Below are 14,601 nucleotides of genomic sequence, written 5' to 3' on the forward strand. Positions count from 1 at the left end.
TAGTTAAGGACATGTCAGCATCTTGCTGATGTCTTTAAGAGTGTTTCCTTATTATTTAAAGAGTTTGCATGTGAGAATAGACACACAGGCACATGATTCGCATTCGCATCATCTAAATAGAGGCAACATAAAATAAAATAATGTTAGGCTCACCAAATTTGCATCTATTTTATAAAATATAAAACGGTAATAATGGGAAATATTATTATAGTTTAAAATAATTGTTTCCCATTTTAAAATATAATATATTCTTGTTATAGAAAGCTGAATTTTCAGAATCTTTACTCCTGTCTTCAGTGTGACATGATCCTTCATAAATCTTTCTAATATGCTTTACTGTCACTTTTGTTCAGTTGAATGCATCATTATTGCAAAAAATAATAAATAAAACAATCGTACTGACCAAATTTTTAAAGGGGTCATCGGATATGACATACCGTATTTTTCGGACTATAAGTCGCACTTGAGTATAAGTTGCATCAGTCCAAAAATAGGTCATGACGAGGAAAAAAACATATGAGTCGCACTGGACTATAAGTCGCATTTATTTAGAATTAAATTAATTTGACAAGAACCGAGAGAAATGAACCAAGAGAAAACATTACCGTCTACAGACGCGATAGGGCGCTCTATGCTGCTCAGTGGTAGACTACAGGAGCACTGAGCAGCATAGAGCGCCCTCTCGCGGCTGTAGACGGTAATGTTTTCTCTTGGTTCATTTCTCTTGGTTCTTGTCAAATTAATTTTGATAAGTCGCACCTGACTATAAGTCGCAGGACCTGCCAAACTATGAAAAAAGTGCGACTTATAGTCCGGAAAATACGGTAAACTTTTTAAAAATCTCATTAAATTCTAGACTTACTGTTCACAGTTTATCAGTGCAAATTAGTAAAACAAAAATATTTATCAATATCTAATAGTGACTTTATGATGATGTAACCAATCAAATCCTAATGGATAATATAAAATCTATTATTTTTCCTTACATTGTTCTGGTTCACATTGCAGAAGGGTTTTTAAAAAGGTATTTTAGACTGTCGTTCTGTCCCTCTGGCTCTTATCAGGCAGTGAACGTGAAGCTGTCATTGGATGTGCTGCTGCAGATGCCCAACAGTCAGGTGAAAGAAACCATGAGACGGCTGGGCTCCAGTTCAGAGGACTGCACCAGGCTGTGCGCTGCCCTTAACTGTTTAAAGAGTGCCTCTGAGTCAGGTGAGTGCTCTTTCCCTGAGATTCCCCCAATACTACATATCTTCTGAATTGACTTTAACTTTTTGTCCTTCAGGGGAGTTTAAAGAGGACAGCAGTTGTTGGTTCTCCGAGCCCATGAGGCGGGACAGTGGCGGCTTGACTCCAGTGGACCAGATTCCATTACTAGGAGGTTCAATGCGTCCCCACAGCCCTTCCCCTCTGGCCCGGCCCATGACCACTCCCTCCACCCCCTCTACACCCCTCACCACCTGCCCGTACCCCCGCTACATCCTGTCGCCCGGCGAGGCTCACATTTACCACGGTTACGCAGAGAGTCTGACCGACCCCAGCCCGTATTACACCTCCCGTCCCGTCAGACTCCATGGACACACCTCGACTCCACCCATAACCCCTCCCTCCCGGAGGAGACACCGCCACAAGCCTCCCTGCACACCTCCTCCACCGTCCCGCAAAGTTCTGCACCTCCTCCCAAACATCTCGATGACCCGCAGCAAGAGCCACGAGAGTCAGCTCGGACACCGCATCGAAGATACACCCACTAACAAGTAGGTCATGAGGAAATCAACCACAAAAACTGACATACTACAAGTACACACTTCAGAAAGTACTTTGTCAAAGTATTTAACGTTATAAAGCCTACATTATTCATATTTGATAAGTTTGTAAGGCATAAGATTTTTCTAAATGTTCAATAAAGTCCATTTATAATATGTCAGGTTTTATAGGGTTAATTCACTGGAATTATAAACAGAGTCATTGACTCATAAGTCATCCCTGTTTCTTTGCAGTGACTAATAGCAATCTGTGATGATGTAAAAACCAATAACGCCAACAATGTGACCACAGAATAATGACACTATTTGCCGGCTGTTTCATGACATTTTTGTTGGTGTTTGTTCGATATGGGCTGATTCAGATATTTAGAGTCCAAGATATTAGTCAAAAGTTTGGACACACATGACAAAAATGTGCGTAATGATTTAAAAACATTTTAATCTGAACACTTAGGCTTAATAAAAAATAAATAAATAAAAGTAATAAATTATGCATACATATGATTTCCTTATAAACTCATTTTATTTGAATTGTACTAGTGCTGTACTACACTGTACTAGTGCTGTAAAAACAATTAAATGCGATTAATCGCATCTAAAATAAAAGTTTTTATTTACATAATATATGTGTGTACTGTGTGTATTTATAATGAATATACTGTATAAATACACACACATGCATGTATATATTTCAGAAAAAAATATGTTGTTTATATATTAAATATATTTATTTATTTATTTATAATATAAATTATATGAACATAAATATAGACATGTAAATATTTTCTATATATACACTGTATGTGTTTATATATACATAATAAATATACACAAAACACACACATATATTATGCAAACAAAAACTTTTATTTTGTATTAATTGTTTAATCTATTAATTGTTTGACAGCATTAAATTGTACTAAATGATGCAGCTTGACTACATAGTGATGGAAATCAGCTAACAAATGTCCAGCATACTGTACATGGAAACATCAATTTTCAAACTAAATGATATATTTAGTTTGAAATTATATGATATTTGTAAAGAAAAAGAAAGAAAGTGACATACGGCCAAGTAGGTGACCCATACTCAGAATTCGTGCTCTGCTTTTAACACACAGCAGTGAGCACACACACACACACACACACACACACCATGAACATACACACGGAGCAGTGGGCAGCCATTTATGCTGCGGCGCCCAGGGAGCAGTTGGGGGTTCGGTGCCTTGCTCAAGGGCATCTCAGTCATGGTATTGAAGGTAGAGAGAGCACTGTACATGCACTCCCCCCACCTACAATTCCTGCCGGCCCGAGACTCGAACTCACAACCCTTCGATTGCGAGTCCGACTCTCTAACCATGAGGCCACGACTCCCCCCTAAGGAAAGAGAAGAAGAATACAGAGAGAGAGAGAGAATGCATTATTTTACATTATTATTATTATTGTCACGGAACACACACAAACAAGTAGATCCAAATGCAGTGTTTATTAGGGGAATCCAAAAATCATATATCCAGCCAGGCAAAGGTCAAAATCCAGGTAAGCAGTCACAATAAGAAACATAAACACACGAAATACAGAGTGACATAAGACAAGGACTCCATAACCATGACAGAAACAAACAGGGTATTTCTAGGCATGTGCAAACAATGTAAGTGGGGACAGCTGTGTGCAATGAACAGTGATGAGTCCAGACAAACGCTTGTGGGAAATGCAGTTCCTAAAGTGGGGTGATGATATGGGGAAGTGAGACCTCTAGTGGACACCCAGGGATACACAAACCAGACACTGTGACAATTATCATCATTATTATAAATAGATTTTTTGAGGCATAAATGCATTTGGCATTGAATAATGTTTGTTTCCTCCAAATTGACAGTAATATTTTTCATAACAGGAAATGTGCATGTTCATGTTTCATGAAGAATTGACCAAACAGGCTGAACTTGTGCAATTAATACCAAATTAACCAGATACCAGCCGAATTATTGGCCTGAAATTGACCGTCTTTCATTATTCTTAGGTGTGTGAAGAAAAACAAGCTGTTTCTGAATGTTCAGATTAATGGGAACGGTTGTGAGGACTCTCCATCTCGCTCGCCCACTCTCTCCACATGGACCCCTGGGGCAGCACCCGCCACGGCCCCGTACACTTTGCCAGGCACTCCCACACTACAGGAAGAGCACATCGGCCTGCGGAGTGAGTTCAGAAGCACAATTACAGCATTTCAAAGACATGCACAGTTCTTGACTGAGCAGATCTGTAGTTCAAATAGACCAGACTGCAGTGAAGTGCCTGCTGAATGCTGATCAGACTGAGGTCAAATTTCAACCTCTCAGAGTGAAGAGGAAGCTCTCACCTGCGCTCTACACACTCAAATACTCCTGCTATCGCCGACAGTTTTTTTCAGAGAGCAGAGTAAATGATTCACCAGCAGGACTTTGTAAAAGCACAGCTGTTTACTAAGAGTTTACTTCTGAGTCTAGACGAGTGTTTCTTATGTTTTGGAGGTCAAGTATATCTGGTGGTTTTGTTATATCTAAAAGCGTGCTGTTTAGAGATACTTATTCAAATGAAGTATCTAATTTAAACTGTCTCTGTTCTGTTGCTCTCTAGATAATGTTGCTGTCCACCGCAGCTCACCTCAAGCTCTGCGGAGAGACATTGGGCTGGCTGTCACTCACAGGTAACCCCGCCTCTTAGAGTTTCCTTTATTGAACAATATAGGTGGAAATGATTGTTGAATTTTGTCCTGGAAACATAAAGATATTTTGTGTGTGTGTATGTGTGTTTATAGGTTTTCTACAAAGTCTTGGCTCTCTCAGACATGTCAAGTGTGCCAGAAAAACATGATATTTGGGGTGAAATGCAAACACTGCAGGTGAGTAAAAAATAATCTTTATAAAATAATTTTGTCTCCCTCATGTTGTTTCGAACCCATGTGACTTAATTTCTTCTGTTGAACATAACTAAAGATATTTTGAATAATTGTTAATAACCAAACAATTTCAAGTCCCATTATTTTTTGTCCATACACTGAAAATCAATGGGAACTGAAACTGTTTAGCTACCAACATTCTTTAAAATATCTGAAAAACTTAAAATATTCTTCTTTAATGTTCAGTATCAAAGTCATATTTCACATCCCAAAAAGAAAAAATAAACTTTGTTTTGCATTAAAAATTAAACATATTTTAAGGAAAATGTATTTATTGCATTGTGAATTTTTCTTTTAATGACAATACAGTACTGAAAGTCAACCTGCCATCCATGCTAGGAATATTTTTTTTTATTAAATTCAGTATAAATTAAATTCAATATAGTACAAACTACCATTGCTGAAAATACTACATATATTTACAATTATAATATAATATATTGCACATCATCCTTTAAAATAATTATTTTATATATATAAGTTTTATTTTCTTTCCTTAAATATATATAAGCTTTTTAAAGCATGCATGCATATATATATATATATATATATATATATATATAGTATTATAGTTGTATATAGTTTTTATAACCTGTAAATGTTCTCAACTAGTTTTATGGGTTACCCAAGAAAACTACACTCATTAACTGCTATTGTCTTTGTGTCCTCAGAGTTATGTGAATATCACACATTGATGTCTCATCTTGTCCTCTCGTAGGTTAAAGTGTCACAACAAATGCACTAAAGAAGCTCCACCCTGCAGAATCTCCTTTTTGCCCAGTAAGATTCTCTCATCTGTTGCTCGCATATAAGAACATCAATAATGACAGACATGTTTTTCTAATCATTTCATGTGTGTCTCTCAGTCACAAAGATTCGTAGGACTGAGTCTGTACCCTCAGACATTAACAACCCCGTGGACCGTCCCCCCGAAGCGCCACAGTTCGGGACGCTACCGAAGGCAATAACAAAGAAGGTACTTGGTTCCTGTGTGACAGAATGTGACAGTATATATTCTCCAGATTATGTACATTATGTCATTTTTTAATAGCATGCAATTGAAAACAATTCTGCGGCATCAATATGGTTACATTCTGGCAGGATCAACCGCCGGTGCTGAATCAGCTGGACTCTAGCAGTAATCCATCCTCCACCACTTCCTCTACTCCTTCATCTCCCGCCCCCTTCCAGCATAGCAATCCTCCAAGTGTAACCCCGCCCCCAAACCCCTCCCCAAAGGGCCACCGTGACAACCGCTTCCACTTTCCAGGTAAGCACCTGTAAACACTGACACTGCAATAAATGAACACATGAGCTAATAATACACTGATTAATACATAACACACACATCTGCATTAATCCCAGGTAAAAAAAAATAAAAGGAGAATGCTGATATTCAGGACTCTTTATCTGCATGTAACACTGTAACTCAACATAAGGCATAATGGGACTTGGTCTCTAACCCCAGACTGTCTCTCTGTCTGCTTCCTGCCTGTCTTCCTCTCTTCCTGTCTTCCTCTTGTGCGGCAAAGCTGCCTGTTATTTTCAGCACCGACAGCAGTTCATCTTTCCTGGTGAGTTAACAAACAAACTCTGTCATGTTCTTCAGCCCTCATAATGACCTCCAGGATTCAGAGGAGCAAATGCAATAAACAGTTGCACCATCTGAGTGAGATATTTTAACACAGTTATTCATTAAATAGTGATCAAATAACAAATGTATCATGATAAATAAATGCATGTTATTTCATATAATATATACAAAGTGCTAAAATCAGTCTCAAGCTATGGTGGTGAACAGAAAAGCCCAAAAAACAGTTTTTGTTTTAATACAATTTCAGTTAATAAAAGCATAAGAAAATGAAATATTTGTAAAAAAATATATATATATATATATATATAAATTAATTAGTTAGCTAAAATGAAAAAACAAGATTATTCTAAACTAAAACTATTAAAAAGTTTTTTTTTTTTTTATTAAAATAAAATCTTTAAAATAAAAAAGTTATGCTGAACAAATCTATATACAAGCACGAAAAACACAAAATGAAAATTAAATGTATGAAAAGTAACAACTAATATATATATATATATATATATATATATATATATATATATATATATATATATATATATATATATATATATATATATAAAAGATTCTTAAATATAAATTTTAAAAAGCTAATAAAAATGACAAAGGCAAACATCATAACTGAAAATATTAAAATGAAAGCTAATTTGAAATATGAATAAATACTATGATAGTACACTGAACGCTTCATGCTGCTAACGTTATTCTGAAAAGAACTATAAAGTACCTCTTATCTAAATCATCTCATCTCAGGAACCACACTTCAATGGTTTGAGTCTTACCTATCAGATAGGTCCTTCAAAGTATCTTGGAGAGGTGAGTGTCCAAGTCACAACATCTAACTACTGGGGTGCCTCAGGGCTCAGTTCTTGGACCACTTCTCTTCTCTGTCTACATGGCATCATTAGGTTCTGTCATTCAGAAACATGGCTTTTCATACCACTGCTATGCTGATGACACTCAACTCTACCTCTCATTTCATCCTGATGATCCGACGGTAGCTATTCGCATCTCAGCTTGTCTAACAGACATTTCTTCCTGGATGATGGACCATCACCTTCAACTCAACCTTGCCAAGACAGAACTGCTTGTGATTCCAGCAAACCCATCGTTTCATCACAATTTCACCATCAAGTTAGGCACATCAACCATAACTCCTTCAAAAACAGCTAGAAGCCATGGAGTTATGATTTGATGATCAGCTGACTTTCTCAGACCACATTGCTAAAACTGTCCGATCCTGCAGATTTGCTTTATTCAACATCAAGAAGATCAAGCCCTTTCTTTCAGAACATGCTGCACAACTCCTTGTTCAAGCTCTTGTTCTGTCCAGGCTGGACTATTGGAATGCCCTCTTGGCAGGTCTTCCAGCCAATTCTATCAAACCTTTACAATTAATTCAGAACGCAGCAGCAAGATTAATTTTTAATGAGCCAAAAAGAATACGTCACACCTCTGTTTATCAATTTGCACTGGCTTCCAACAGCTGCTTGTATAAAATTCAAGGCATTGATGTTTGCCTACAAAACTACCACTGGCTCTGCACCCATTTACCTAAATTTGTTACCTAACTACCTTTCTAATGTTTTTATATTCTATTTTCTTTTAATTAATTATGCAATTGTATGTGTGTGTGTGTGTGTGTGTGTATGTGTAAAGACCTCTAACACTAGCTTGCTCTATTCTTCTTTTATTCTAACGGTTTTCTTTATATTATATTATTTAAAATCCCATGCTAGGTGTTCTGTGTTAACCTAACTGAGACTTGTTATAGCACTTATATATCATTGCTCTTTTTGTTGTTTTTGATTGCTTCCACTGTCCTCATCTGTAAGTCGCTTTGGATAAAAGTGTCTGCTAAATTAATAAATGAAATGTAAATGTAAATAAATCTTATTTTTCCCCCATCATTTTATGGATTCCTTGTCTAAAACAATGAAATTCAGCAGACTTTCAGTCATGAAATGGCTAGCATAGTCATTTTGACCAGTCTGCAGTAAACTGAACTGACTTTTACAAATGTTCAAATCTGAGCAATGCCTAAAGTAATGTTTCGCATGTTTTGCATGCTGGTGTTTATGCAGAAGCAGGTTACACTTGTGAGATGAACTGCACCCTGCTGGTGATTTTTGGCGTTGCATGTTACATTGAGCAATAATAAAATCAGTAATTCTGTATCGGTGCAACTAGAAATAACAGGTTTACAGAGTCTTTCAAACATAATACACTGGTCAATATTATCATGTCTTTTACAGATGTGTGCAGTCCCAGCATCCTTCATTCAGATGGACTCCCAGACACAGTGTAAGTAACTGTAAAATTACTGCTCAGAAGTGTAAATATACTGCTGCCTGTTCTGCATTCAGTCATAGTGACGGCTAAATATTTCATTTTATATACAGTAACGAGATCGATCCATCAGTGGAGGAGATGCACGCAGAGCAAGACGAGGAAGATGACCGAGAGGTGAGACGCTTGCGGAACTGAATCTGATTTTGTATTTGGAATACAGATATAATAAAAAATAGGCACTGTTTTTCCTCTGTAACCATTTACAAAGTTGGAAAGAGTGTGACACAGAAATTGATTCCGTTCTTAAGTCGCACTTCCAGCACTTCTCATTGTGGTTGGTTCCTCTCGTCTAGGATCTTGAGGAGGAAGAAGAAGAGGAAATAGAAGCAGAGGAGGAAGAAGATGTAGCAGAGGAGGAGGATATGGAAGAGCTGAACCACGGCTCAGAAGGAGAATGTGAAGGAGACGAGCTGGACGACCTGCCCAGCACAAGAGGAGGAACCCACTGGAAAGGTCCCATCTCTCGTAAGGCCAGCCAGACCAGCGTCTATCTGCAGGAGTGGGACATTCCCTTCGAGCAGCTGGATCTCGGCGAGCTCATCGGGAAGGGTCGCTGGGGTCGGGTCCATCGCGGCCGCTGGCACGGAGAGGTGGCCATCCGACTCCTAGAGATCGACGGAAACAACCAGGACCACCTGAAGCTCTTCAAGAAGGAGGTGATGAACTACAGACAGACGCGGCACGAGAACGTCGTCCTCTTCATGGGCGCTTGCATGGCCCCACCTCATCTCGCCATCATTACCAGGTGAAGTTTCAAACATCTGAGTCCGTCGAGTGATCGAGAAATGGTCACTGACAAGCACGTCTTCATCTCCCCACAGCTTCTGCAAAGGCCGGACGCTGTATTCCGTCGTGAGGGACACGAAAAACACGCTGGACATCAATAAGACTCGGCAGATCGCGCAAGAGATTGTGAAGGTAGTGCTTGCGTGTTTATGGACCGTGTTTTTCATCAGAGTTGGGAAAGCTTGTATGGTGCTGAAGAAAGATAAACAATCTAGTGCTTCTATGACAATCTATGAGATTGATAATATTGGTCAGAAGAGAGAAATAGGTCAAATTTGTCGTCATTGCCATTGCATTCGAAACACTCATGCAGCAGAATTAAATATTTTTCTGTTATTTAATATTAAGATAATAAGAGTCTATAGTGTTAAAAATGTACACCAGTGATAAAAAGTTTGGAATAATTCATTTTTTGTGTTCACCAAGGCTGCATGCTTTTTTTTTTAGAAAATCATTAAAAAAATTATATTGTGAAATAAGATTCAATTGTTAAAAAACTTTCTATTTGAATACATTTATTCTTTTGATGGCAAAGCTGAATTTGCATCAGCCATTAATTCAGTATTCTCTATCACATGATCTATTAGAAATCATTTTAATATGCTGATTTGGGGCTTGGCTATTGTAAATTATTATTGGTGCTTGATTATTAATGATATTTATTAATATGAATATATATTATCAGTGTTTTACTGTTTACTGTTTTTGTGGAAACCATAAATTGTGGATTCTTTCGAATGGTGTATCACAGTTCCCACAAAATATTAAGAAGATTTTTTTTTTTATATTTATTTAAAAATATATTAAAATGGAAAACTATACTTTTAAATTGCAATAATGTTCCATATTATTGTAATCAAATATATAAATATACATACTGTAGATACAGTATTTTTTTCCAATATAATTTGTACATTTATGTAGATTTTAACGTAATAATAAACGTAATAATAAACGTAAATGCATGACTCTGAAAAAACAAAAAAACAAAAAACAAATCCAAACATTTGTCTGCTAGTGTACATTATTTTATGTAAAAATAAATAAATATGAAAACACTTTGCTAGATAGATTTACAATGGTAATAACTGTGGAAACACTTCTGTGAAAGTGCTTGATGTGTTGTTTATGTGTGTGGTTTGTACGAGTCACGTTACACTTGTGCTTCCTGTATTTCAGGGAATGGGCTATCTTCATGCTAAGGGCATCGTTCACAAGGACCTTAAATCCAAAAACGTCTTTCATGACACAAACAAAGTAGTAATAACTGACTTTGGCCTTTTTGGGATCTCTGGAGTGGTTCAGGAGGGCCGGTATGTCACTGCATTACTCTTGATAACATGGATTGGCACTGATGGTTTAAAGTGTCTGTTGTGTTTTTAGAAGGGAAAACGAGCTGAAGCTTCCTCACGGTTGGATCTGTTATTTGGCTCCAGAAATCGTGCGTAAAATGAGTCCCGGAAACAACGAGGACAGACTTCCGTTTTCTAATGCTGCTGATGTTTATGCCTTTGGGTGAGAAATGGACTTGACTTCAGACATAACTCATCCCCAGATAGTGCTGCGTTGACCTGCCGCCTTTATCTGCTCTCCTTCAGCACCATCTGGTACGAGCTGCAGGCGAGAGACTGGCCCATCACCAGTCAGCCCGTAGAGGCCACCATCTGGCAGGTGGGCAGTGGAGAGGGCATCAGGAGGGTCCTGGCAGAGATCAACTTGGGAAAAGAGGTCACGGTGAGTGCCACAAGTCTATTTATTATTTGACACATGCTCAGTGAAATGATGCTACTCTGCTGCACTTCCCATGCCAAGAGTCGAACCCAGACCGTTTATTGGGTGAGAATTAGGTCATGTGACAGCTAGACCATATTGGACATTTTTACGCATTATTAATTCTTAATATTATTTGTTTATTTATTTTGTGCTTTTTCTTAGCTCAAATACACTTGATCAGTCAGATTAATAAATCTAATTAAATAATGCAGTGAAAAAAATAACTGGCAATAAAATTAAAGAATAGTATCATTGAGAAATATAGAGACATGGCATTAAAATAAAAATTTTTATGTGTCATAGTTTAATGTAATTGTATATCTTGCTAGCTATTTGTAAATAATAAAAGTATGAATTTCTAAGTCTAAATTCTTTTAATTTAATTTCATAGTTTAATACTGTTGAAGTCATGTTTAAGAGAAGCACAAAACACTAAAGTGCTACCTTATAATTGGACCAAAATGAGGTGTCTTAGATGTTCTCCTTGTAAAAACCATGCAAAGGTCAGCTGTTTGTGCTGACTGCTGGCTTCCTGTCCGTCCCGCAGGAGATTCTGTCTGCCTGCTGGTCATATGATGCTCAGAATCGGCCCACGTTCACGCAGCTGGCCGACATGCTGGAGAAACTGCCCAAACTCAACCGCCGCCTGTCTCATCCTGGCCACTTCTGGAAGTCTGCAGAGTACGTATCCTAGAACCTGGCACGCTGTGAAAAGAGGACAAACAGGTGGAAGAAACGTGCACAGTCTGCAGAAACGACGACAGAGATGACCTCAGAGACACCGCAATGAATCAAATGTGTTGTTTGTTTGGTTACTTTCTGTCTGACCTTCTCTTCACTTAAGAGTATTTTTATCTTGTTCAGTCAGCGCCTGTCTAACATTCAGAAGAGCAGGATCAGCACATGTAGGGAAACTTTTAAATTGGAAAAATAAGCCCATAATCACAATTTAATAACAATACAAATTATGTAAAATAAATAATACACACACACACACACACACACACACACACACACACACACACACACATATATATATATATATATATATATATATATATATATATATATAATTAGTAGTATTTAATGCAAATATAATATAACTTGTGTTTATTTGTTTGTTTGCTGGTTTTTATTGTATTTGTTATACTTGCTGACATGGCCTTAAATAAAAATACACTACTAATACTATTTGATGCAAATAATAATACTTATTACGTATGTATTTAAATAATAACAATCATTGTTTATTATTATTATTATTATAATTAATAATAATATTATTATTATTTAATAACAAAATAATAATTATAATAAGCTTTATTACTTATATTTGAAACCCATGATAATTAGTAGTCTTTAATGCAAATAATAATTATTATTATAGATGGATTTAAATAGTAAAAACAATCACAATAATTGTTTATTAATAATAATAATAATAATAATGATAATAATAATTGTTTTACTATTTTTATATTATAATATTTTTATAATTTATAATAACAACAAAATAATAATATTTATTATTACTTATATTTTTAATCCCATAATCATAACAATTTAATTATAGCAATACAATTATTTAAAATAACTACACACACATAAATAATTAGTTGTAGTAGTAGTAGTATTTAATATAAATAATATGAATAATTATTGGTGATGTGTTAAGATAACAACAATAATTCTTTATTAATTATTTAATAATTGTTTATTAGATATTTATTTTATATATTATAATATATATATAATTAATTCCGGTTTTTCTAGTAGTGTTTGCTAGTAATTTCAGCTTTTTCTTAAACTACATACTAAATATGTAGAATATAATTATTTCTTCAGCTTGGTCAAGTTTTAGATGATCCCTTTGCTTCTTTGCACTCTTTACTTCCTTTCCTTCCATCATGAAGGTGCATTAAGTAATTGAATTCCAAAAATGTAAATGAAGCTCTCTTAGTCTGTTGTATTGTGTGGTCCTTCTGATTTCACTCATCACTGTAGCTTCCATCTTGAGAGCACATGACCAGTTAAATAGTAGGTACTTTATGACAAACAAAAAAATTGCTTAGTGCACCTTTAACAAAGTCTTTCCTACTGCTAATTTCTTTCTCCAACTGTAAATTCATAACTGTAGAACTATGGGTTTTGCTCTCTAATCTGCTTTTCTTTCTGTTTTTGTCTATGTTTGTTTCTTGTCGTTGTAGGTTGTAGCCGTGAGCCTGAAACATGAGCAATGCAAAACACAATTCCTGGCTCTGCCTTGCATGCCTGCTGAAAGCCTGACCTTTTCTGGACTTACAAACTAACATCGCCTGCTCTTCTGTCTCTCACTTTCTTTGATTCTGTGGGTGTTGGGATGGGCAATTGCTGTGGCGATGTGTAAAACTAAATGCTTTGCCTTTTTTATTCCTATTCCTATTATTATTTTCGGGGTGTGCGACTGGTTCTCCCTTTCTGCTACGGTTCGTGATGTCACGTGACGCATTTTTCCCGGATTTGCAGGATTCAGTGACACTACGATGAAGATGTTCTTTTCTCTCTCTTCCTCTCCTGTGGTCTTGGTGCCTCTTAGTCCTGTGTGACATGCGCTGCTTCCGTCTCTGATTGGCTCGTCTGGTTCATGCTAACACACCTTTAGTTGTCACTCTTCCTCCACGGTGTCCAAAAGAAGTAAACGTTTTGTTCCACAAATGATAATGTTCTTGATGGAAAGTTGTTGAGCTGTGGGTGTCTTAACAAAATTTGGTGTGTGAGTCACATGAGGGCCCTTTCTGAGCACAGATTGCAAAAATGAGCCAAAGAGAAGCAATGTGCGTCTTCTCACCTGACTACAGAGCCTGATTTTCCATGAAGAAGATGATGAACGTTTGTATTCAAGCGAGATTTCGATGAACCCAGCAGAACAGTGTTCATAGGTTGTGTAAACATGAAATCTCATGCGTGTTTGTGTGTAACGTGCGTGTTTGTAACATTGTGTATGTGGAAGGATGTGTGTTTGTTTGTTCTGTGAAAGACTGGACTCTGTGGTTTGGAAATATCAATGATATTGTAAAATATTAATGTATAAATATGGTTTATTTATTGTACAGTCAATGAACAGAATTCTTTTAATATTTATATGGACATTTTATATAAATATAAATAAATAAATATATATACTGTACATCATGACATTTTGAATAGGTACTGCTGTGCTGTCCCAGATGTATATATTCTTTATATTTTTTCATGTAAAAAAAAACAAACAAACAAAAAAACATGAAAACTCTTTTTTTAAATGGGTTGATAAATGTCATGTACAGTCATATTTTTGTATTGCATGTGACTACTGTACACAGTGTCTGTTCTCATCCTTGAAAGACAATAAAATCGAGCTTGTCACGTGA

The 14,601-nt window shown here is 36.4% G+C and overlaps 1 protein-coding gene across 2 annotated transcripts in view; it reads left to right on the plus strand.

The window, feature by feature from the left end:
* The window catches only part of LOC132127262 (kinase suppressor of Ras 1-like), a 33,057-nt gene extending 18,456 nt beyond the window's left edge, over positions 1–14,601 (plus strand). Inside the window, exons 3-20 of one of the 2 annotated variants that reach the window (XM_059539053.1) lie at positions 1,065–1,212; positions 1,286–1,757; positions 3,793–3,968; positions 4,386–4,455; positions 4,567–4,650; positions 5,426–5,487; positions 5,574–5,683; positions 5,809–5,977; positions 6,240–6,281; positions 8,557–8,605; positions 8,704–8,767; positions 8,947–9,398; positions 9,475–9,571; positions 10,619–10,752; positions 10,823–10,954; positions 11,038–11,173; positions 11,760–11,893; positions 13,420–14,601. In XM_059539053.1, the coding sequence (XP_059395036.1) occupies positions 1,065–1,212; positions 1,286–1,757; positions 3,793–3,968; positions 4,386–4,455; positions 4,567–4,650; positions 5,426–5,487; positions 5,574–5,683; positions 5,809–5,977; positions 6,240–6,281; positions 8,557–8,605; positions 8,704–8,767; positions 8,947–9,398; positions 9,475–9,571; positions 10,619–10,752; positions 10,823–10,954; positions 11,038–11,173; positions 11,760–11,893; positions 13,420–13,426 (2,538 nt within the window). In that variant the 3' untranslated portion in view covers positions 13,427–14,601. Of the gene's footprint in view, positions 1–1,064; positions 1,213–1,285; positions 1,758–3,792; positions 3,969–4,385; positions 4,456–4,566; positions 4,651–5,425; positions 5,488–5,573; positions 5,684–5,808; positions 5,978–6,239; positions 6,282–8,556; positions 8,606–8,703; positions 8,768–8,946; positions 9,399–9,474; positions 9,572–10,618; positions 10,753–10,822; positions 10,955–11,037; positions 11,174–11,759; positions 11,907–13,419 lie in introns of those variants that run through there. The other variant, XM_059539052.1, reaches the window with a different exon arrangement.

Source organism: Carassius carassius, chromosome 45, assembly GCF_963082965.1.
Source record: "Carassius carassius chromosome 45, fCarCar2.1, whole genome shotgun sequence".
Classification (NCBI taxonomy): Eukaryota; Metazoa; Chordata; class Actinopteri; order Cypriniformes; family Cyprinidae; genus Carassius; species Carassius carassius.